At 39.9% G+C, this 20000-nt stretch overlaps 3 protein-coding genes across 3 annotated transcripts in view; 2 read left to right on the top strand and 1 right to left on the bottom strand.

Annotated features, from left to right (window-relative positions):
* The window catches only part of LOC113816828 (uncharacterized), an 8747-nt gene extending 3092 nt beyond the window's left edge, over positions 1-5655 (top strand). The window contains exons 5-9 of the mRNA XM_027368846.2: positions 437-562; positions 2302-2391; positions 3342-3491; positions 4044-4172; positions 5324-5655. Coding sequence (XP_027224647.2) covers positions 437-562; positions 2302-2391; positions 3342-3491; positions 4044-4172; positions 5324-5433 — 605 coding nt within the window. The 3' untranslated portion in view covers positions 5434-5655. The remainder of the gene's footprint in view (positions 1-436; positions 563-2301; positions 2392-3341; positions 3492-4043; positions 4173-5323) is intronic.
* Positions 5656-7497: 1842 nt separating this feature from the next.
* LOC138859355 (uncharacterized) lies at positions 7498-9092 on the bottom strand. Its single transcript, XM_070114167.1, has 4 exons — positions 9080-9092; positions 8457-8491; positions 8123-8370; positions 7498-8053 (listed from the first exon to the last, which is right to left on the bottom strand). The coding sequence occupies exons 1-4, from the start codon at positions 9090-9092 to the stop codon at positions 7498-7500; spliced, it is 852 nt and encodes a 283-aa protein (XP_069970268.1).
* Positions 9093-9978: 886 nt separating this feature from the next.
* Positions 9979-20000, top strand: part of LOC113816683 (uncharacterized) — an 18529-nt gene continuing 8507 nt past the window's right edge. Inside the window, exons 1-4 of the mRNA XM_027368748.2 lie at positions 9979-10051; positions 11942-12143; positions 13240-13392; positions 19564-19809. Coding sequence (XP_027224549.2) covers positions 10046-10051; positions 11942-12143; positions 13240-13392; positions 19564-19809 — 607 coding nt within the window. The 5' untranslated portion in view covers positions 9979-10045. The remainder of the gene's footprint in view (positions 10052-11941; positions 12144-13239; positions 13393-19563; positions 19810-20000) is intronic.

The raw sequence follows: 20000 nt of genomic DNA, 5'->3' as shown, positions 1-20000 counted from the left end.
GAGGAAGGGAAGAAGGGAGAGAGAAAAAGGGGGAGTGCAGTAAAGAAGGGAGAGGGAAATGGAGAGAAACAAGAAGGGAGGGAAGAATAGGGTAAGGACTGAAGAAGTTATCGGTGAACAGAGACGGAAAGGAAAAGGGAATAAACAAGGAAACGGTGGAAGTGAAAGAGGCAAAGAAGACAGAGAGGGCGAGAAAGAGATTAAGATAAAATTGAATAAAAAAAAAAAAACTTATCCAGATACACAAACAAACCTAGAACAAAATAAACCTTTCCTACACCCATTTATTATTCCAAGCATCCACATCCACATGAACACATATTTCAAACATCCACATCCACATGAACACATATTTCACACCCACATATCTTTATACTATACCCACTCTCCTATTCATTCTTCAAGATATTTGACCTCCCCCCTTCTCGCCCTCCAGTGTACATCGACGTTGACCCAACTTGCAGCGCCCTCAAGGTCACAGTTGACAGGTCGGTGACCCCGACTGACCTTCGATGGTGGAATATCAAGGTCACTCAGATTCCTTGCGATTCTGAGGATAGAGGTAAGGACGGCAATGTCCCCTCATTTTTCTTATTTTTTCTTTCGTTTTTCCTTTTTCTTTTCGTCTTTTTTTCTTTCCTTCTTTTGTCTTTTTCTTTTTTCTCTTTTTCTCCTTTATTCTTTCCTTCTCTTTTTCTCCTTCTTCTTCTTCTTCTATTATATGTTCTTTCCTTTTTGTTCTTCTTTTTCTTTTTCCTTTTTTTCTTTTCCTCTTTTGTTCTTCTTGCTTTTATTTTTAATTTACTTCTTTTATTTTTCTTCTTCTTCTTCTTGTGTTCTTTTTTTTTCCTTTTTTACTTCTTTTGCCTTTTAGTTCCTCTACTTCTTTTTCCTTTTCATTCTTCTTCTTCGTTTTCTTTTTCCTTTTTTTCTCTTTATTTTTTCCTTTTCATTTTGTTCTTCTTTTCTTTCCTTTTGTCTTCTTCTTTTTCTTCGGTTTGAATGAAGAGATTAAATTGCTGATTTTCGAGGTCACAAGTTTTTTTTTTTTTTTTTTTTTTTTGAGGGGGGTGAGATTCCGAAATTATGCTGGACGTCTGTTATCATGTATTACATTTTCTTTGTTATTATCATTATCGTCGTCATCAAGATTGATATTATCTATCTTATCATAATTATGATGATCATCGTCAATATCATGCTCATCGTCATTGATATTATCATTCTAATTATCATTATCATTATTATTAATGATATTATTACTACCATAATTATCTTTATTAGTATGATTAGTACCATTCTTATTATCATTATTATTATTATTAGTAGTAGTAGTAGTAGTAGTAGTAGTTGTAGTAGTAGTATCATTATCAGTATTATCATCATTATCAGTATTATGATCATCATTACAATTATCATTATTATGTATCATCATCAAATTAAATTTTGATCTTCTCTTCTTTCCCTCCCTTCCCTCCTTTCCTCTCCCATCATTCCCTTATTTCTCCATTATTCTTTACCTGTCTCCCCTTACAATCCCAAATCTCTTGCCTTACCTCTTACCCCACACCCATTCTCCTATTACCCCCACCCCATGTCCTATTACCACTCCCCCCCTCTCCTGTTACATCCCCCAACACCTCACACCCATTACTCTCACCCCCATCCCCCTCTCCTATCACCCCCACACCCCACCTCCTATTATCTCCCCCACTCCCATGCCTATTATCCTTCCCCCTCTCCCATTACCCCCAAACCTCTCATTATTACCCTCTTCCATTACCTCCCCCAATTCCTCACACCCATTCCCCTCACCTTCTACCCCCCTCTCCTATTACCGTCCCAAACCCCTTACACCTATAACCCCCACCCCCATACCCATTACCCTCACCGCCATTCCCTCTCCTATTACCTCCCACACCTCTTACACCTATGACCCCCCCCCCATACCAATAACCCTCACCCCCATTCCCTCTCCTATTACCACCACCCCCACACACCCCTTACACCTATGACCCCCTAACCCTCCATACCAATTAATCTCACCCCCACATCCTATTATCCTTCCCCTCTCCTATTACCCCCACACCTCTCACTATTACTCTCTCTCCTTCTCCTATTATCTCCCTCACCCCACCTCCTATTATATACCCCAACCCCACCTCCTATTATCTCCCCCAACCCCCCACACCTATTACCCTCACCCCCACCCCCTCTCTCCACACCCCACCTCCTATTATCTCCCCCAACCCCCTACCCATTATCCTCACCCATACCCCCTCTCCTACCCCCCCACTGCAGCACCTACCGGATGTCTTCAGTACTACACAGAGTCTTCAGGATACGTCAAGAGTTTCAACTTCGATCATTACAATTCTTTCAATAGATCAGGTAAGGGTAGAATTATTGAATTGATAGATAGCAATAGATCAGGTAAGGGTAGAATTATTGAATTGATAGATAGCAATAGATCAGGTAAGGGTAGAATTATTTATGAATTTGAATTGATAGATAGAAAGTTTAATTCATGGCCATGGAATAACTCGTTATTAACTTATTATAACTTATTTTATTCTTTGTTGGTTTTATATCGATACTTTAGTTATAGATCGACTCATGGTATGATGATAAGTGTGTATCATTTTGTATTTTTTCAAAATTTTCAATATGCATATTTATCTATATTTATCTCTCTATATTTTGATCTGTATATCTGCCTGCCCATCAATCTATCTTTTTTATCAACTTCTCTATTAATCTGTCTTTTCATCTATCTATTTATCATGCACCTACTTACCTTACCCTACCATACCTACCCCACTTTACCCTACCCTACACACCCACCTACTCACGTATCTATCTATCTATCTATCTACACTACCCAACCCTACCTACCTACCCTACCTTACCATTCCTTACCCTACCCTACCCTACACACCCACCTACCCACCCATTTATCCATCGATCTATCTATCCAACTATCCATCCAACCATCCATCTATCTATCTATACATCTATCTATCCATCCATCTATTCATCTATCTATCTATCTATCCATCCATCCATCTATCTATCCATCTATCCATCGATCTATCTACCTATCCATCCATCTATCTATCCATCGATCTATCTATCCATCCATCTATCCATCCATCTATCTATCCATCTATCTATCTATCTATCTATCCATCCATCCATCCATCTATCCATCGATCCATCCATCTATCTATCCATCGATCTATCTATCTATTTATCTATCCATCCATCCATCCATCCATCCATCTATATATCTATCTATCCATCGATCTATCTATCTATCCATCCATCTATCTATCTCTCAGTGAACAGCGAGATCGCCAGACTGAACTACGGCGTCTGCATAAAACCGGAAGAGGGTTACTGTGGTATAATGTGGGAGCGAGTCACTGCCTTCGGGAACAACGCTTTCACACTCAGTGGGAATGTGCAGGCTACTGATCCCGATCTTGTCGGTATGGGTAGCAGTTTTTTTTATTGTTGTTGTTGTTGTTGTTGTTGTTGTTGTTGTTTTCTCTCATTTTCTCTGTTTTTTGTGTTTGTCTGTGTCTGTGTTTCTGTCTCTCTTTTTTTTCTTCTTTTTTATCTTCCCTTGTCTTCTTTTTCTTTCTTTCTTTTACTCGTTCTCTCTCTCTCTCTCTCATTCTTTCTCTCTCTCTCTCTCTCATTCTCTCTCTCTCTCTCTCTCTCTCTCTCTCTCTGTCTCTCTCTCTCTCTCTCTCTCTCTCTCTCTCTCTCTCTGTCTCTCTCTCTTATAAGTTCTTCTAAATTTGTCTGTTTTTGTCTCTTCTCTTTCTCTGTTTGCATTTTTTTTATTATTCATTATCCAATACTCAACAGAATATCCGATGCAAACTACCACAAGAAGCCAGCACTATAAATTAATGTTTTATATAATCTCTCTCCTTAAAATTTCTTTATGATCACCTCTCTGCCAATCATCGACGCTGCTTCACGCCCATTTCCTTCCCGCCTGACTGCCTCACGCCCCCCAACCCCCCCCTTAGGCACTGCGGGAGCGGGTGCCACGGGGGCGGCGTGCACGACCGACTACGTGATCATCCCGGGCGGCGTCGACAACAACCAGAACTCGGCGGACAGGTTCTGCGGCCTCGGGTTCCCGGACTCCGTCACCTGTGAGTTGCGGGGACGGGGCTTTTATTGTGGTCATGGGCAGTCACTCATTCATTCGCTCACCTACTCACGTACTCATTCATTTGCTCACCTACTCATTCATTCATTCACTCATTCATTCACTCACTCACCTACTCACGTACTCATTCATTCACTCACCTACTCACGTACTCATTCATCCATTCACTCATTCACCTATTCATTCATTCATTCACTCATTCACCTACTCATTCATTCATTCACTCACTCACCTACTCACGTACTCATTCATTCACTCACCTACTCACGTACTCATTCATTCATTCACTCATTCACCTATTCATTCATTCATTCCCTCATTCACCTACTCATTCATTCATTCACGCACTCACATATAGAAATAGATTGGTAGATAGTCTGATATATAAGTACTGAATAGAGGTTGGGAGGTAAACTTGTTATCTCACACACACACACACACACACACACACACACACACACATACTCTCTCTCTCTCTCTCTCTCTCTCTCTCTCTCTCTCTCTCTCTCTCTCTCTCTCTCTCTCTCTCTCTCTCTCTCTCTCTCTCTCTCTCTCTCTCTCTCTCTATCTCTCTCTCTCTCTCTCTCTCTCTCTCTCACTGCCCAGACATTGAAGACCAACACCCCTAGTCTGTTGAATCGTAGTCACAGATGTTATAGCTGAACAAAGAGTAATCAAAAGAAAGACATGATTTGTTACATAACAACATGATATACTGTCCAGCATATCATAATTCTCTCATACTTTCCCTTCTCTTCCAGCTACCAGGAAACCCTCTGGTATATTTCTTATATTTTCAGCTGCCATGAAACCCTTTGGTACATTTCCCTCCTCATTTTCAGTTGCCATGAAACCCTTTGCTTATCATGGGTATATTTCCCTTGTTATTTTCAGCTGCCATGAAACCCTATGCTCGTTTCTGGTATATTTCCCTCGTCCTTTTCAGCTACCATGAAACCCAATGCCCGTTCCTAGTTTATTTAGCACGTTATTTTCAGCTACCATGAAACCTTATGCTCATTCCTAGTCCATTTCCCTTGTTATCCTCAGCTACCATAAAACCCTGTAGTATAATTAATTCATTATTTTCAGCTGCCAAGGAACGCTTAGGTATATTTCCTTAATCATTTTCAGCTACCATGAAACCCTTTGTCATGTACGTGCACACTGATGCAGACGAATATTCGGACACTGCAAATCGTGGTTTCGGCTTGAAGTACCGACAGATCACCGATTGTTGTTGAAGTAATTGTTTGTTATTGGGAGAATGGGTGGTTAATGGGTAGGGGAGGGGGTGTACGGTGTATGAAATTTCATTAGTTCGAAAGATGGATAGAAGAGATTAAAAATATGAAAAGAAGGAGAGAGAGAGAGAGAGAGAGAGAGAGAGAGAGAGAGAGAGAGAGAGAGAGAGAGAGAGAGAGAGAGAGAGAGAGAGAGAGAGAGAGAGAGAGAGAGAGAGAGAGTCGAGTTCCCGCCTCGACAAATGACATCACTTCCGTTAGTGTTCAATCCTATTTTAAGAACAATTATGGAAGTTTGTGTTTAAAATTACCCAGTATGGTGTGGCTTTAAGTTTAAGTTTTTTTCTTGCTTTTTTCGTTGTTGCTTGATTGTTTGTATACATAGGTGACTCCAGAAGTATTTACGAACGGTTTGTTAAATTTGTGCGGTCCGATCCAATGGATATTCATACATACACACAAAATAAATGCATATCTGTCAATCTTGACACGCATATATACCAGGTAGATAGGTAGATAAATTATTTACCAGATAGAAAGGCAGATATGCATCTATTTATGTGTATATACATGTCTGCATATATGAACAATTTAACATACTGGCCGTTAGACACCTTGAAGTCAATTCCTAGTTCAAACTATCTCAACTGTTTAATCTTTTCCTTGATTTTCGGTATAATTATTTCAAATCTTATATATCTATTTTCATAATATAATTATAAAAATAATGATATCAGTATTGATATTAACCTTCTGTATACAACACAAATAACAAAAATATACAGTGGACAGTTCATGTTTTATCAATAAAGTATGACTGAATATAACGCATTATATTTTTATTTTACCCTTATGAGTACAAACTTACTTTAATATCGTGATTAGATATGACGTATTATACTGTTAAGACGTAATGTTAAAACATGTCTAATTGTCTATGGAGGGGTTGGGTGTAAAACTTCAAAAATCCGGCAAAGTGGACAAATATCTTCCAGTATTTGCAAAATCATGGGAAATATTTTCTGACAAGAGGAGCACTTGGAGAATTATTTTTATTTATTTATTCTTTAAGAGGTAAAGGTCATATTTTTTAATGTTAGAGGTGGAAGCTTCTAATTTTCCAATGAGAAACGTTTTCTTAAAGATGTGATACCGATGGTCTTGAATTATTTGAATATGACATACCTACGAGAGAGCTTTTCTGTTGTTTTATCAATAAAACAACTGAATAAAACGCATAATGTTTTTATTTTACCCCAATAAGCACAATTTTTTGTTTTATATTATGATTATATATAACATTATACTGTAATTATATGAAGTTAAAAAATATCAAATTGCCTCGTTTTCTCTAATAATTAAGAAATACACGGATACAAAAAGATAAAAATGATGCGTTCTAATTCTTAAATGTGATGACTCCAAACCGCAGGCCACGCACCTCTGTCTACGCAATATTTCTGAATTTGATTCATCAAAGAAATCGACTGAAAAAAAAATCACATGCTTCTGGTGGTAATTCTACCTGGAAAATGTGGATTTGAAAAGAGATACCAACTCTGATTTTATCTCACAGGCTAAATCTCGCAAGTTCCTTTGTCACTTCAAGGAAAGTATTTCTCTTCCATGAATAGAAAGAGATATGATAATGCAACAGAATTGAGATTAAAGGGCGGTATATTCATATTTCTAGCTTTAAACTTCGTCTTGCTCAAAGTTACCAAGCTAAATTTCAAAGAAATAGCTAAATACAATACTTCACACTGTCTATGGAAATTTAATTCAATCATCATCGTCATTGAGAGCTAACGCCGACGGGGAGGCATAGCCGCAGCCATCCTGCGTTTCCACCTACGAATATTCCTCATGGCGAGCCTGTCTCAAGCTCCTCAACAACAGGATTGATTAATCAGACCAAGCCACGACTTCCTAGGTCGTCCCACAGGCCTCCTCCCCCCAGGGCTGTCTCGTACAGAGTCAACCTGGTGGGCAGCAGCATCCTGAGGAAAGCGAGCCAGGTGGCCGTATAGCCTGAGTTGGCGATCACGGATTGTGCAAAAGGTCTCATGGTGCAACCGTTGGTTGGACACGTGATCCCGCCAGCAGTACCCCAGGACATATTACAAAAGGCATCAAGACGAGACTCCAAGGTGCAGGAGTCCAGGTTTCACTAACGTATAGTAAAAGTGGCATTATCAAGGCCTTGAAAACACGTAGCTTAGTCCTTCTGCACAGGTACCGACATCTCCAAATACTCTTGTCGAGAGAGTTCATGAGCCCTGCTGCTAGACGAATTCGTTTACTGACATTCTGGTCTGACAGCCCATAGTTATGAACTACATTACCAAGGTATTTAAAGCCCTCTGTGACTTCAATGTCCTCGCCGCAAGCACGTACCGACCGAACAGGTTCCCCTAGAAAGTCCCCAAAGACCTGGATTTTGGTCATAGTCCAAGAGACGTCTAGGCCCAGGGGCTTCGTTTCATTGCTAAATGCATCTAGAGCCACCACGAGGGTTTCCAACGACTCAGACAGAATAGCAACATCGTCGGCAAAATCAAGGTCAGTACCTTTATATTGCCTAGAGTTGTTCCACAATGACTTTGGGCAGTAGCTCTGCCTAGTATCCAGTCCAAGAGTGCTTACCTTACTCCTGAACTAACAGGAAAGAAGCTCGACAGGCCTCTACCACACTTTACAGCACTCAGAACCAGTATATATACTTGCTATTAATCCAATAATCCTCTTAATATTTCCTCTTAATATCAGGATCTCCCAGAGTGTTTCCCGATGCCCCGTATCCAACGCCTTCTTGAGGTCGATGTAGGCTGCAAGCAGCCCACGCCCGAACTCGCGACGGCGCTCTACAGTGACTCGAAGCGCCGAGATACGGTCTACTGTGGACTTAACAGGAGTGAATCCAGATTGCTCCGGCCACTGGTGACACAATAGTACAAACTATTCTTAGGTATTTCTTTGGGTCCTCGCCAGATTTTATTCAGAAAAAAAATCAAACAACTGACCCAAAGAACATCTAACAGCAACACAAAATGAAACGCTGAGAAGAAAAGGCACAGCTGGATGTATAACTCAGACACATCACGATTGCATTTTCTATTAAATTCTCCGGAAAGTGGTTTTATTTCTCTTACAAGCTCATTTACATAAATTCATCTTTGTCTACTATTAATCTATCACGTATGTATCTATTACAGATATGCCATATGTTTGACTTAGAGATGTTTAGAATAACAATTCAAGAGAACGGGCACTAACAACGCTTCACAAAGCTGAGAATTGGACAGACTTTTTAAGAGAGATTTTACACGTGAGAGATGATAAATGAGAGAGGGAGAGAAGAGGGAGAGTGAGAGAGAGAGAGAGAGAAGAAAAAAAGAGTCAGACAAACAGACAAAAAGACAGAGAAAGCATCAAGGTTTTCTGTTGCCTCGATTAAAAAAAAAAAAAAAAAAAAATGCAAATCACCCCAACTACTCCAAAATAGAAAGACAATTAATTTTTATGGTGTTTGCATCATGTATTTTCGTCATCCATCTTCATCATTTATTTTCACCGTGCTTTTCATCATGTATTTCTACCGTGTTTTTATAATGTATCTTCACCGTGTTTTTATCATATATTTTACCGTGTATTTTCATCGTGAGCATCTACTGCAAGCAAAGAAGCTTAATAATGATCTATGATATATTAGAAGTACATTGCAAACTCTTATTAATTGATAAATATATATATTTATATTGTTCTCTTTCCCTTTCTCGCGTAATTAAGATATAATATATAATAATATATATAAAATATATAATAAACGGTTAATTTGAGTTCATTGCTGTAACGGCTACCTTCAACAGTTATGCAAACAGCACGAAAACGCTTGCAAATGCTTTGGTTCTTCGCTTTCAAATGCAACACTGCAACCGACTTTTCAACTGTTAGATTTCCTAGGTTAATGGCTTCACAAATTAATCTCTTTTTTCTTTTTCTTTTCGCATATTTGTTGGTTAGTTATCATCCTTTTTATAAATTCCATTAGTGAAGTGAAGGAGAATGGATATAGTAATTAATACTGGTGATAATGATAATGGTAGTAATAATGATAATGATGATGTTATGATATATTATATGATATTGATATCAATAGCAATAATGATACTGTCTTGTAAATCTGAGTTTCAGCAAAAATTGTAGAGTCAGTTAAGTAAATTGTACTTGTTCTTCCTTTCTCCACTCTCTTTCTCTTCCACTTCTCTCTCTCTTTCTCTCCTTCCCTCCCTCACCTACCTCCTTTCCTTCTTTCCTCTCCTCCTCCTTTTGCTCATCTCCTGCCCACCCCCCTATTCTTTCTTCCCCCGTCTCTTCCTCCCCTCTCACCCTCGCATCCCCTCCCCACCTTTCCCACCCCCTCCTCCTCTCCCCCCATACCCCACTTCCCTTATTTTTTCCTTCTCCCTCCTCCCCCTTCCAAGCCCACTAGCCCCTTCGCGCCTCCCCCTGAGAGTATATAAAGGCCCCAGATGCATGCAAGACGTGCAGTGGCGCCTGGAAATTGGCACCGACAAGATCACTTTAGGATTTTGAGATTTTTTTTGTCGCCATGAAGGTAAGTAATGCATTGTGAGGGAGATCCACGAGGAAAAGGGAACGAGGGAATATTAATATATTCATCTATTCAAGTAATTTGATCATTTATACGTTCAGCTATCTACATGTTTATTCAGAAGATGTCTATACGTTCATCTATTTAATGAATCTAATCACTTATATGTTTGGCTATCTATATGTATATTCAGAAGATATTAATACATTCATACATTAAGTGATTTTGATAATCTATGTTTAGCTATCTATAAATACACTCAGGAGATATTAATACATTCATTCAATGGATCTAATATGTTTAGCTATCTATATGTCTATTGAGCAGATATTCGTACAACTATTTATGAAATTAATTATTTATATGTTTAGCTATCTATAAGAATATTAAGAAGATAGATAGGCCTTCATTTATATAATCAGCTATCTACATGTATACTAAGATAGGCAATGATTTATATATTTAGATATCTACAAGAATATTCACTGATTGAATTATTGTAGACACAAATGGTTTTTATTTCACTTTGATTGATACGAGAAACATCAGACGATATAAGATCTTTGGTTTGTATAAGACATACAACTTGGAAGCAGAAAGACCGAATGCAGTATACATGATAAAAAAAAGAAGAAAATAAATGGATAAAGTATGAAAAATAAGTGTTCATTTATGAGTGTCATTTTAAAGTAAGAACTCTAAATATAGATAATTAGATAGAAAAGTTAGATGAAAAAATATAGTGTACCTGTGTGACATTCTTATTCATATGCGAGGGAGTAACTATACATAGTTATCAGTTATAAAATATGTTTTTTTAAATATACATCATTTGTGTGTATGTGTGACGAATGATAATGATAATAATAATTAGAAAAAAGGCATAAGAAGAAAAGATGAAGAACACGCACACGAATCAGAGCAAGAAGAAATAGCAGAAGAAAAGAAAAGGAGAAGACGGAGTAAGAAAAAAGAAAGAAGAGAAAAAAAGAGAGAACAAGACACACACAAAAAAATCAGAAAAACAACAACAACAACAAAAGAACAACAGAAAACATACAAGAAAGAGAGAGCAATATTGACTCGCCCTGGAACAAGAACAAGAGTCAATGATCGGTTAGTCAAACAAAGTGTGCAAATTGAACCGTCTCGCTTACGCACCTTCAGTTGTTACAGGCACGTAGTAGGGGCGTGACTGCCGTGAGATGAGGGTGTGGATGTCGAGAATGTGGTTTTGGGAGAGGGCGTCTGCGTGTGTGTGTGTGCGTGTGTGTGTGTGTGTGTGTGTGTGTGTTTGTGTGGGTTTCTTGTTTGTGTGTGTTCTATTTTTGTTTGAATTTTGTTTTAGATTGTTTATTAGATTATTTTTTGTCTCTATCCTCCCTCTATCGTTCTTGCTTTCGTCCTTTCCCTCTCCACCCACTCGTCCACCTATCCACACACCCTCCCAACCGTCATCCATCCTTTCCTCTCTCCACCCACCTATTCACTCCTCCCTCCCTCCACCCATCTAATTCACCTTTCCATCCATCCCTCCCTCCACTAACCAATTCACCCCTCCCTCCCTCCCTCCACCCACATATTCACCCCTCCGTCCCTCCCTCCCTCCCTCCCTCCACCCACCTATTCACCCCTCCCTCCCTCCCTCCACCCACATATTCACCCCTCCCTCCCTCCCTCCATCCACCCACCTATTTACCCCTCCCTCCCTCCCTCCACCCACCTATTCACCCCTCCCTCCACCCACCTATTCACCCCTCCCTCCCTCCCTCCACCGACTTATTCATCCCTCCTTCCCTCCCTCCATCCACCCACCTATTTACCCCTCCCTCCCTCCCTCCCTCCTTCCCTCCACCCATCTATTCACCCCTCCCTCCTTCTCTCGCCCCCCAGGTCTACGGAGCGAGCAACAGGCTAACGACCCAAGTGCTCGTAGCAGTCGTCCTCCTCGCGTGCGTGGTCGTAGCGGCACCTGGCGGACAAATCCCAGACGACCCGGATGCGCGCGGGGACGACTCTTCTGGGGCAGGACACGACCTCTCGGCGTGGGAGGCGGACGACCTCGGGGAGAGTCAGCGAATGCGCGATGATAAGTGTATGAGGGTTTCGATTCTCCTTTTATGTGGGGAAGCGCTCTTAAGTGGAGCCGCTTGGGATTCGATTTCATTATCTGTTTATTATATTTAACAAACAGGAACACACACACACACACACACACAAACACACACACACAATGAATGTGTTCATTCATCTAGATATAGATATAACTGTAAATTTTCTATTTATGTTAGATACTCGTGTGTAACAGAAACAGACACAGATACACACGTACAGAATCACACTCAGTGTACCATTTTTTTCAAACGCCCGTCCCTTATTCCCGCTTCTTCCCCCTCTCCTCTCCACCTATTATCCTTCTCCTCCGTCTCCCCCGCTTCTTCCCCCTCTCCTCTCCACCTGTTATCCTTCTCCGTCTCCCCCGCTTCTTCTCCCTCTCCTCTCCACCTGTTATCCTTCTCCTCCGTCTCCCCCGCTTCTTCCCCCTCTCCTCTCCACCTGTTATCCTTCTCCGTCTCCCCCGCTTCTTCCCCCTCTCCTCTCCACCTGTTATCCTTCTCCTCCGTCTCCCCCGCTTCTTCCCCCTCTCCTCTCCACCTGTTATCCTTCTCCGTCTCCCCCGCTTCTTCTCCCTCTCCTCTCCACCTGTTATCCTTCTCCTCCGTCTCCCCCGCTTCTTCCCCCTCTCCTCTCCACCTGTTATCCTTCTCCTCCGTCTCCCCCGCTTCTTCCCCCTCTCCTCTCCACCTGTTATCCTTCTCCTCCGTCTCCCCCGCTTCTTCTCCCTCTCCTCTCCACCTATTATCCTTCTCCTCCGTCTCCCCCGCTTCTTCCCCCTCTCCTCTCCACCTGTTATCCTTCTCCTCCGTCTCCCCCGCTTCTTCCCCCTCTCCTCTCCACCTGTTATCCTTCTCCTCGGTCTCCACCGCTTCTTCCCCCTCTCCTCTCCACCTGTTATCCTTCTCCTCCGTCTCCCCCGCTTCTTCCCCCTCTCCTCTCCACCTGTTATCCTTCTCCTCCGTCTCCACCGCTTCTTCCCCCTCTCCTCTCCACCTGTTATCCTTCTCCTCCGTCTCCCCCGCTTCTTCCCCCTCTCCTCTCCACCTATCATCCTTCTCCATTTCCTCCGCCAGTGTTCATCGCCCTGGTTCAGATCCAGCCCGACCAGTGCACGACGAGGGACGGCTTCAGCACCCTGGGCACCTGCATGCCTGCCAAGGAGTGCACCAGCAACGGGGGAACGTCGTCGGGGAGCTGCGCGAAAGGCCTTGGAGTCTGCTGTCTGGGTGAGTGTCCTGCGTTCGTATACTATACGGAAAACCGCCTGTTTATAATCTTTACGGAAAACCGCCAGTTTATAATCTTTACGGAAAACCGCCTGTTTATAATCTTTACGGAAAACCGCTTGTTTATAATCTTTACGGAAAACCGCCTGTTTATAATCTTTACGGAAAACCGCCAGTTTATAATCTTTACGGAAAACCGCCTGTTTATAATCTTTACGGAAAACCGCCTGTTTATAATCTTTACGGAAAACCGCCTGTTTATAATCTTTACGGAAAACCGCCTGTTTATAATCTTTACGGAAAACCGCCTGTTTATAATCTTTACGGAAAACCGCCTGTTTATAATCTTTACGGAAAACCGCCTGTTTATAATCTTTACGGAAAACCGCCTGTTTATAATCTTTACGGAAAACCGCCAGTTTATAATCTTTACGGAAAACCGCCTGTTTATAATCTTTACGGAAAACCGCCTGTTTATAATCTTTACGGAAAACCGCCTGTTTATAATCTTTACGGAAAACCGCCAGTTTATAATCTTTACGGAAAACCGCCAGTTTATAATCTTTACGGAAAACCGCCTGTTTATAATCTTTACGGAAAACCGCCTGTTTATAATCTTTACGGAAAACCGCCTGTTTATAATCTTTACGGAAAACCGCCTGTTTATAATCTTTACGGAAAACCGCCAGTTTATAATCTTTACGGAAAACCGCCTGTTTATAATCTTTACGGAAAACCGCCTGTTTATAATCTTTACGGAAAACCGCCAGTTTATAATCTTTACGGAAAACCGCCTGTTTATAATCTTTACGGAAAACCGCCTGTTTATAATCTTTACGGAAAACCGCCTGTTTATAATCTTTACGGAAAACCGCCAGTTTATAATCTTTACGGAAAACCGCCAGTTTATAATCTTTACGGAAAACCGCCTGTTTATAATCTTTACGGAAAACCGCCTGTTTATAATCTTTACGGAAAACCGCCTGTTTATAATCTTTACGGAAAACCGCCTGTTTATAATCTTTACGGAAAACCGCCAGTTTATAATCTTTACGGAAAACCGCCTGTTTATAATCTTTACGGAAAACCGCCTGTTTATACTCTTTACGGAAAACCGCCTGTTTATAATCTTTACGGAAAACCGCCTGTTTATAATCTTTACGGAAAACCGCCAGTTTATAATCTTTACGGAAAACCGCCTGTTTATAATCTTTACGGAAAACCGCCTGTTTATAATCTTTACGGAAAACCGCCTGTTTATAATCTTTACGGAAAACCGCCTGTTTATAATATTTACGGAAAACCGCCTGTTTATAATCTTTACGGAAAACCGCCTGTTTATAATCTTTACGGAAAACCGCCAGTTTATAATCTTTACAGAAAACCGCCTGTTTATAAACTTTACGGAAAACCGCCAGTTTATAATCTTTACGGAAAACCGCCTGTTTATAATCTTTACGGAAAACCGCCTGTTTATAATCTTTACGGAAAACCGCCTGTTTATAATCTTTACGGAAAACCGCCTGTTTATAGTCTATGTAGTCTATATAGAAAACCGCCATTTATAATCTTTACGGAAAACCGCTAGTTTACAGTCTGTGTAGAAAACCGCCAGTTTATAGTCTATATAGAAAACCACCAGTTTATAGTCTATATAGAAAACCGCCAGTTTATATTCTACATAGGAAACCGCCAGTTTATAGTCTATATAGAAAACCGCCAGTTTATAGTCTATATAGAAAACCGCCTGTTTATAGTCTATATAGAAAACCACCAGTTTATAGTCTATATAGAAAACCGCCTGTTTATAGTCTATATAGAAAACCGCCAGTTTATAGTCTATATAGAAAACCGCCTGTTTATAGTCTATATAGAAAACCGCCAGTTTATAGTCTATATAGAAAACCGCCTGTTTATAGTCTATATAGAAAACCGCCAGTTTATAGTCTATATAGAAAACCGCCTGTTTATAGTCTATATAGAAAACCACCAGTTTATAGTCTATATAGAAAACCGCCAGTTTATAGTCTATATAGAAAACCGCCAGTTTATAGTCTATAGAAAACCACCAGTTTATAGTCTATATAGAAAACCACCAGTTTATAGTCTATATAGAAAACCGCCTGTTTGTAGTCCATATAGAAATCGCCAGTTTATAGTCTATATAGAAAACCGCCAGTTTATAGTCTATATAGAAAACCGCCAGTTTATAGTCTATATAGAAAACCGCCAGTTTGTAGTCTATATAGAAAACCGCCAGTTTATAGTCTATATAGAAAACCGCCAGTTTATAGTCTATATAGAAAACCACCAGTTATAGTCTATATAGAAAACCGCCAGTTTGTAGTCCATATAGAAAACCGCCAGTTTATAGTCTATATAGAAAACCACCAGTTTATAGTCTATATAGAAAACCACCAGTTTATAGTCTATATAGAAAACCGCCAGTTTATAGTCTATATAGAAAACCGCCAGTTTATAGTCTATATAGAAAACCACCAGTTATAGTCTATATAGAAAACCGCCAGTTTGTAGTCCATATAGAAAACCGCCAGTTTCTAGTCTATATAGAAAACCGGCATTTTATAGTCTATATAGAAAACCGCCAGTTTGTAGTCCATATAGAAAACCGCCAGTTTATAGTCTATATAGAAAACCGGCATTTTATAGTCTATATAGAAAACCGCCAGTTTGTAGTCCATATAGAAAACCGCCAGTTTGTAGTCCATATAGAAAACCGCCAGTTTGTAGTCTATATAGAAAACCGCCAGTTTGTAGTCTATATAGAAAACCGCCAGTTTATAGTCTATATAGAAAACCGCCTGTTTGTAGTCCATATAGAAAACCGCCAGTTTGTAGTCTATATAGAAAACCGCCAGTTTATAGTCTATATAGAAAACCGCCAGTTTGTAGTCCATATAGAAAACCGCCAGTTTGTAGTCCATATAGAAAACCGCCAGTTTCTAGTCTATATAGAAAACCGCCAGTTTGTAGTCCATATAGAAAACCGCCAGTTTGTAGTCTATATAGAAAACCGCCAGTTTGTAGTCCATATAGAAAACCGCCAGTTTCTAGTCTATATAGAAAACCGCCAGTTTGTAGTCCATATAGAAAACCGCCAGTTTGTAGTCCATATAGAAAACCGCCAGTTTCTAGTCTATATAGAAAACCGCCAGTTTGTAGTCCATATAGAAAACCGCCAGTTTGTAGTCCATATAGAAAACCGCCAGTTTCTAGTCTATATAGAAAACCGCCAGTTTGTAGTCCATATAGAAAACCGCCAGTTTGTAGTCCATATAGAAAACCGCCAGTTTCTAGTCTATATAGAAAACCGCCAGTTTGTAGTCCATATAGAAAACCGCCAGTTTGTAGTCTATATAGAAAACCGCCAGTTTGTAGTCCATATAGAAAACCGCCAGTTTGTAGTCCATATAGAAAACCGCCAGTTTCTAGTCTATATAGAAAACCGCCAGTTTGTAGTCCATATAGAAAACCGCCAGTTTCTAGTCTATATAGAAAACCGCCAGTTTGTAGTCCATATAGAAAACCGCCAGTTTGTAGTCCATATAGAAAACCGCCAGTTTGTAGTCCATATAGAAAACCGCCAGTTTGTAGTCCATATAGAAAACCGCCAGTTTCTAGTCTATATAGAAAACCGCCAGTTTATAGTCTATATAGAAAACCGCCAGTTTGTAGTCCATATAGAAAACCGCCAGTTTGTAGTCCATATAGAAAACCGCCAGTTTCTAGTCTATATAGAAAACCGCCAGTTTGTAGTCCATATAGAAAACCGCCAGTTTGTAGTCTATATAGAAAACCGCCAGTTTGTAGTCCATATAGAAAACCGCCAGTTTGTAGTCTATATAGAAAACCGCCAGTTTGTAGTCCATATAGAAAACCGCCAGTTTGTAGTCCATATAGAAAACCGCCAGTTTCTAGTCTATATAGAAAACCGCCAGTTTGTAGTCCATATAGAAAACCGCCAGTTTGTAGTCTATATAGAAAACCGCCAGTTTGTAGTCCATATAGAAAACCGCCAGTTTCTAGTCTATATAGAAAACCGCCAGTTTGTAGTCCATATAGAAAACCGCCAGTTTCTAGTCTATATAGAAAACCGCCAGTTTATAGTCTATATAGAAAACCGCCAGTTTGTAGTCTATAGAAAACCGCCAGTTTATAGTCTATATAGAAAACCGCCAGTTTCTAGTCTATATAGAAAACCGCCAGTTTGTAGTCCATATAGAAAACCGCCAGTTTATAGTCTATATAGAAAACCGCCAGTTTGTAGTCCATATAGAAAACCGCCAGTTTGTAGTCTATATAGAAAACCGCCAGTTTGTAGTCTATATAGAAAACCGCCAGTTTATAGTCTATATAGAAAACCGCCAGTTTGTAGTCTATAGAAAACCGCCAGTTTATAGTCTATAAAGAAAACCGCCAGTTTGTAGTCCATATAGAAAACCGCCAGTTTGTAGTCCATATAGAAAACCGCCAGTTTGTAGTCTATATAGAAAACCGCCAGTTTGTAGTCCATATAGAAAACCGCCAGTTTGTAGTCTATAAAGAAAACCGCCAGTTTGTAGTCCATATAGAAAACCGCCTGTTTATAGTCTATATAGAAAACCGCCAGTTTGTAGTCTATATAGAAAACCGCCAGTTTATAGTCTATATAGAAAACCGCCAGTTTGTAGTCTATAGAAAACCGCCAGTTTATAGTCTATATAGAAAACCGCCAGTTTGTAGTCTATAGAAAACCGCCAGTTTATAGTCTATAAAGAAAACCGCCAGTTTGTAGTCCATATAGAAAACCGCCAGTTTGTAGTCCATATAGAAAACCGCCAGTTTGTAGTCTATATAGAAAACCGCCAGTTTATAGTCTATATAGAAAACCGCCAGTTTGTAGTCTATATAGAAAACCGCCAGTTTGTAGTCCATATAGAAAACCGCCAGTTTATAGTCAATATAGAAAACCGCCAGTTTATAGTCTATATAGAAAACCGCCAGTTTATAGTCTATAAAGAAAACCGCCAGTTTATAGTCTATATAGAAAACCACCAGTTTATAGTCTACATAGAAAACCGCCAGTTTGTAGTCTATATAGAAAACCGCCAGTTTATAGTCTATATAGAAAACCGCCAGTTTATAGTCTATATAGAAAACCGCCAGTTTATAGTCTATATAGAAAACCGCCAGTTTATAGTCTATATAGAAAACCGCCAGTTTATAGTCTATATAGAAAACCACCAGTTTATAGTCTATAGAAAACCGCCAGTTTATAGTCTATATAGAAAACCGCCAGTTTATAGTCTATATGGAAAACCGCCAGTTTATAGTCTATACGGAAAACCGCCAGTTTGTAGTCCATATAGAAAACCGCCAGTTTATAGTCTATACGGAAAACCGCCAACGATTGTATGAAAAACCGCCAAAGTTTATATGATAAACCACCGATTATGGAGAAAGACGCTAGTTTATAGTGTTCAAACGGAAAACCACCAAATATTTGTGACGTGGGCGGTAAACATTGACACCTCCTTTGGGCAACTGTTGTAATTTAAGGAACTCTACATTTTGGACTTCTTAGAGGGGTTAAAAGAGCAATTGCCAAGAGGAAAATATCTTTAAAGCATTCTGTTTCCATTCCTTAATTGCCTATATATATATATATATATATATATATATATATATATATATATATATATATATATATATATATATATATATATAGAAAACAGTACATGAGTAATTTCCATCAGAACGTATAAACATCGTTTCGTATCTTCACAATACTAGTTCGAATCTTATTCCTTACTGTTTTTACTGTTTACAAATCTAGTGCAAAAGTTGACTGTTTTTTCTACTTTATTTTTAAGGATTCAAAAGTTGGCTCGGATTTCTCATGTTCCCTTTTTACATTTGAAAACACGGAAATGGAAAAGATTCACTGGCCTAGAACAGTATCCCCTAGAGGTTAATCAAAAGAAAACGGTCATTATGAATACGGAAAACTGACAGCCCTGATGAGAGAGAGAGGGGGGGGGGGGACTGTGTGTGTGTGTGTGCGCGCGCGCGTGCGTGTGCGTGTGTGTGTGTGTGTGTCCTACACGCAACTCTCCCCCTCCCCCTCCACCCCGCCGCCCTCCTCACCGCCTCCCCTCCCCCCCATTCCAGTGACCAAGAGATGCTCGTCCACCTCGAAGTTCAACAACACCTACTTCGTCAACCCCAGCAACGACTCCACCCTGGGCGCCTGTACCCTCACCATCAACCGCATGAACGCCAACATCTGCCAACTCCGCCTGGATTTCGTGTACTTCGAGCTCTCGCAACCCGACGCGACTGGCCAGTGCTCGACGGACTTCTTCACTGTGCAGGGGACGTCGACGATGATCTGCGGGAGCAACACGGGTCAACACAGTGAGTAGAGAGAGAGAGAGAATGTTAAGGGGGTTAAGGAACAGTCAATTTATACTATTTTTTATTTATTTATCTATTATTATTATTACTATTATTATTATTATCATTATTATTATTATTATTATTATTATTATTATTATTATTATTATTATTATTATTATTATTATTATTATTGTTATTATTATTGTTAT

Source organism: Penaeus vannamei, chromosome 35 (genome assembly GCF_042767895.1).
Source record: "Penaeus vannamei isolate JL-2024 chromosome 35, ASM4276789v1, whole genome shotgun sequence".
In the NCBI taxonomy this organism is placed as follows: Eukaryota; Metazoa; Arthropoda; class Malacostraca; order Decapoda; family Penaeidae; genus Penaeus; species Penaeus vannamei.
Note: the sequence above shows the minus strand (reverse complement) of the source record. Positions and strands in the feature narration are given on the sequence as shown.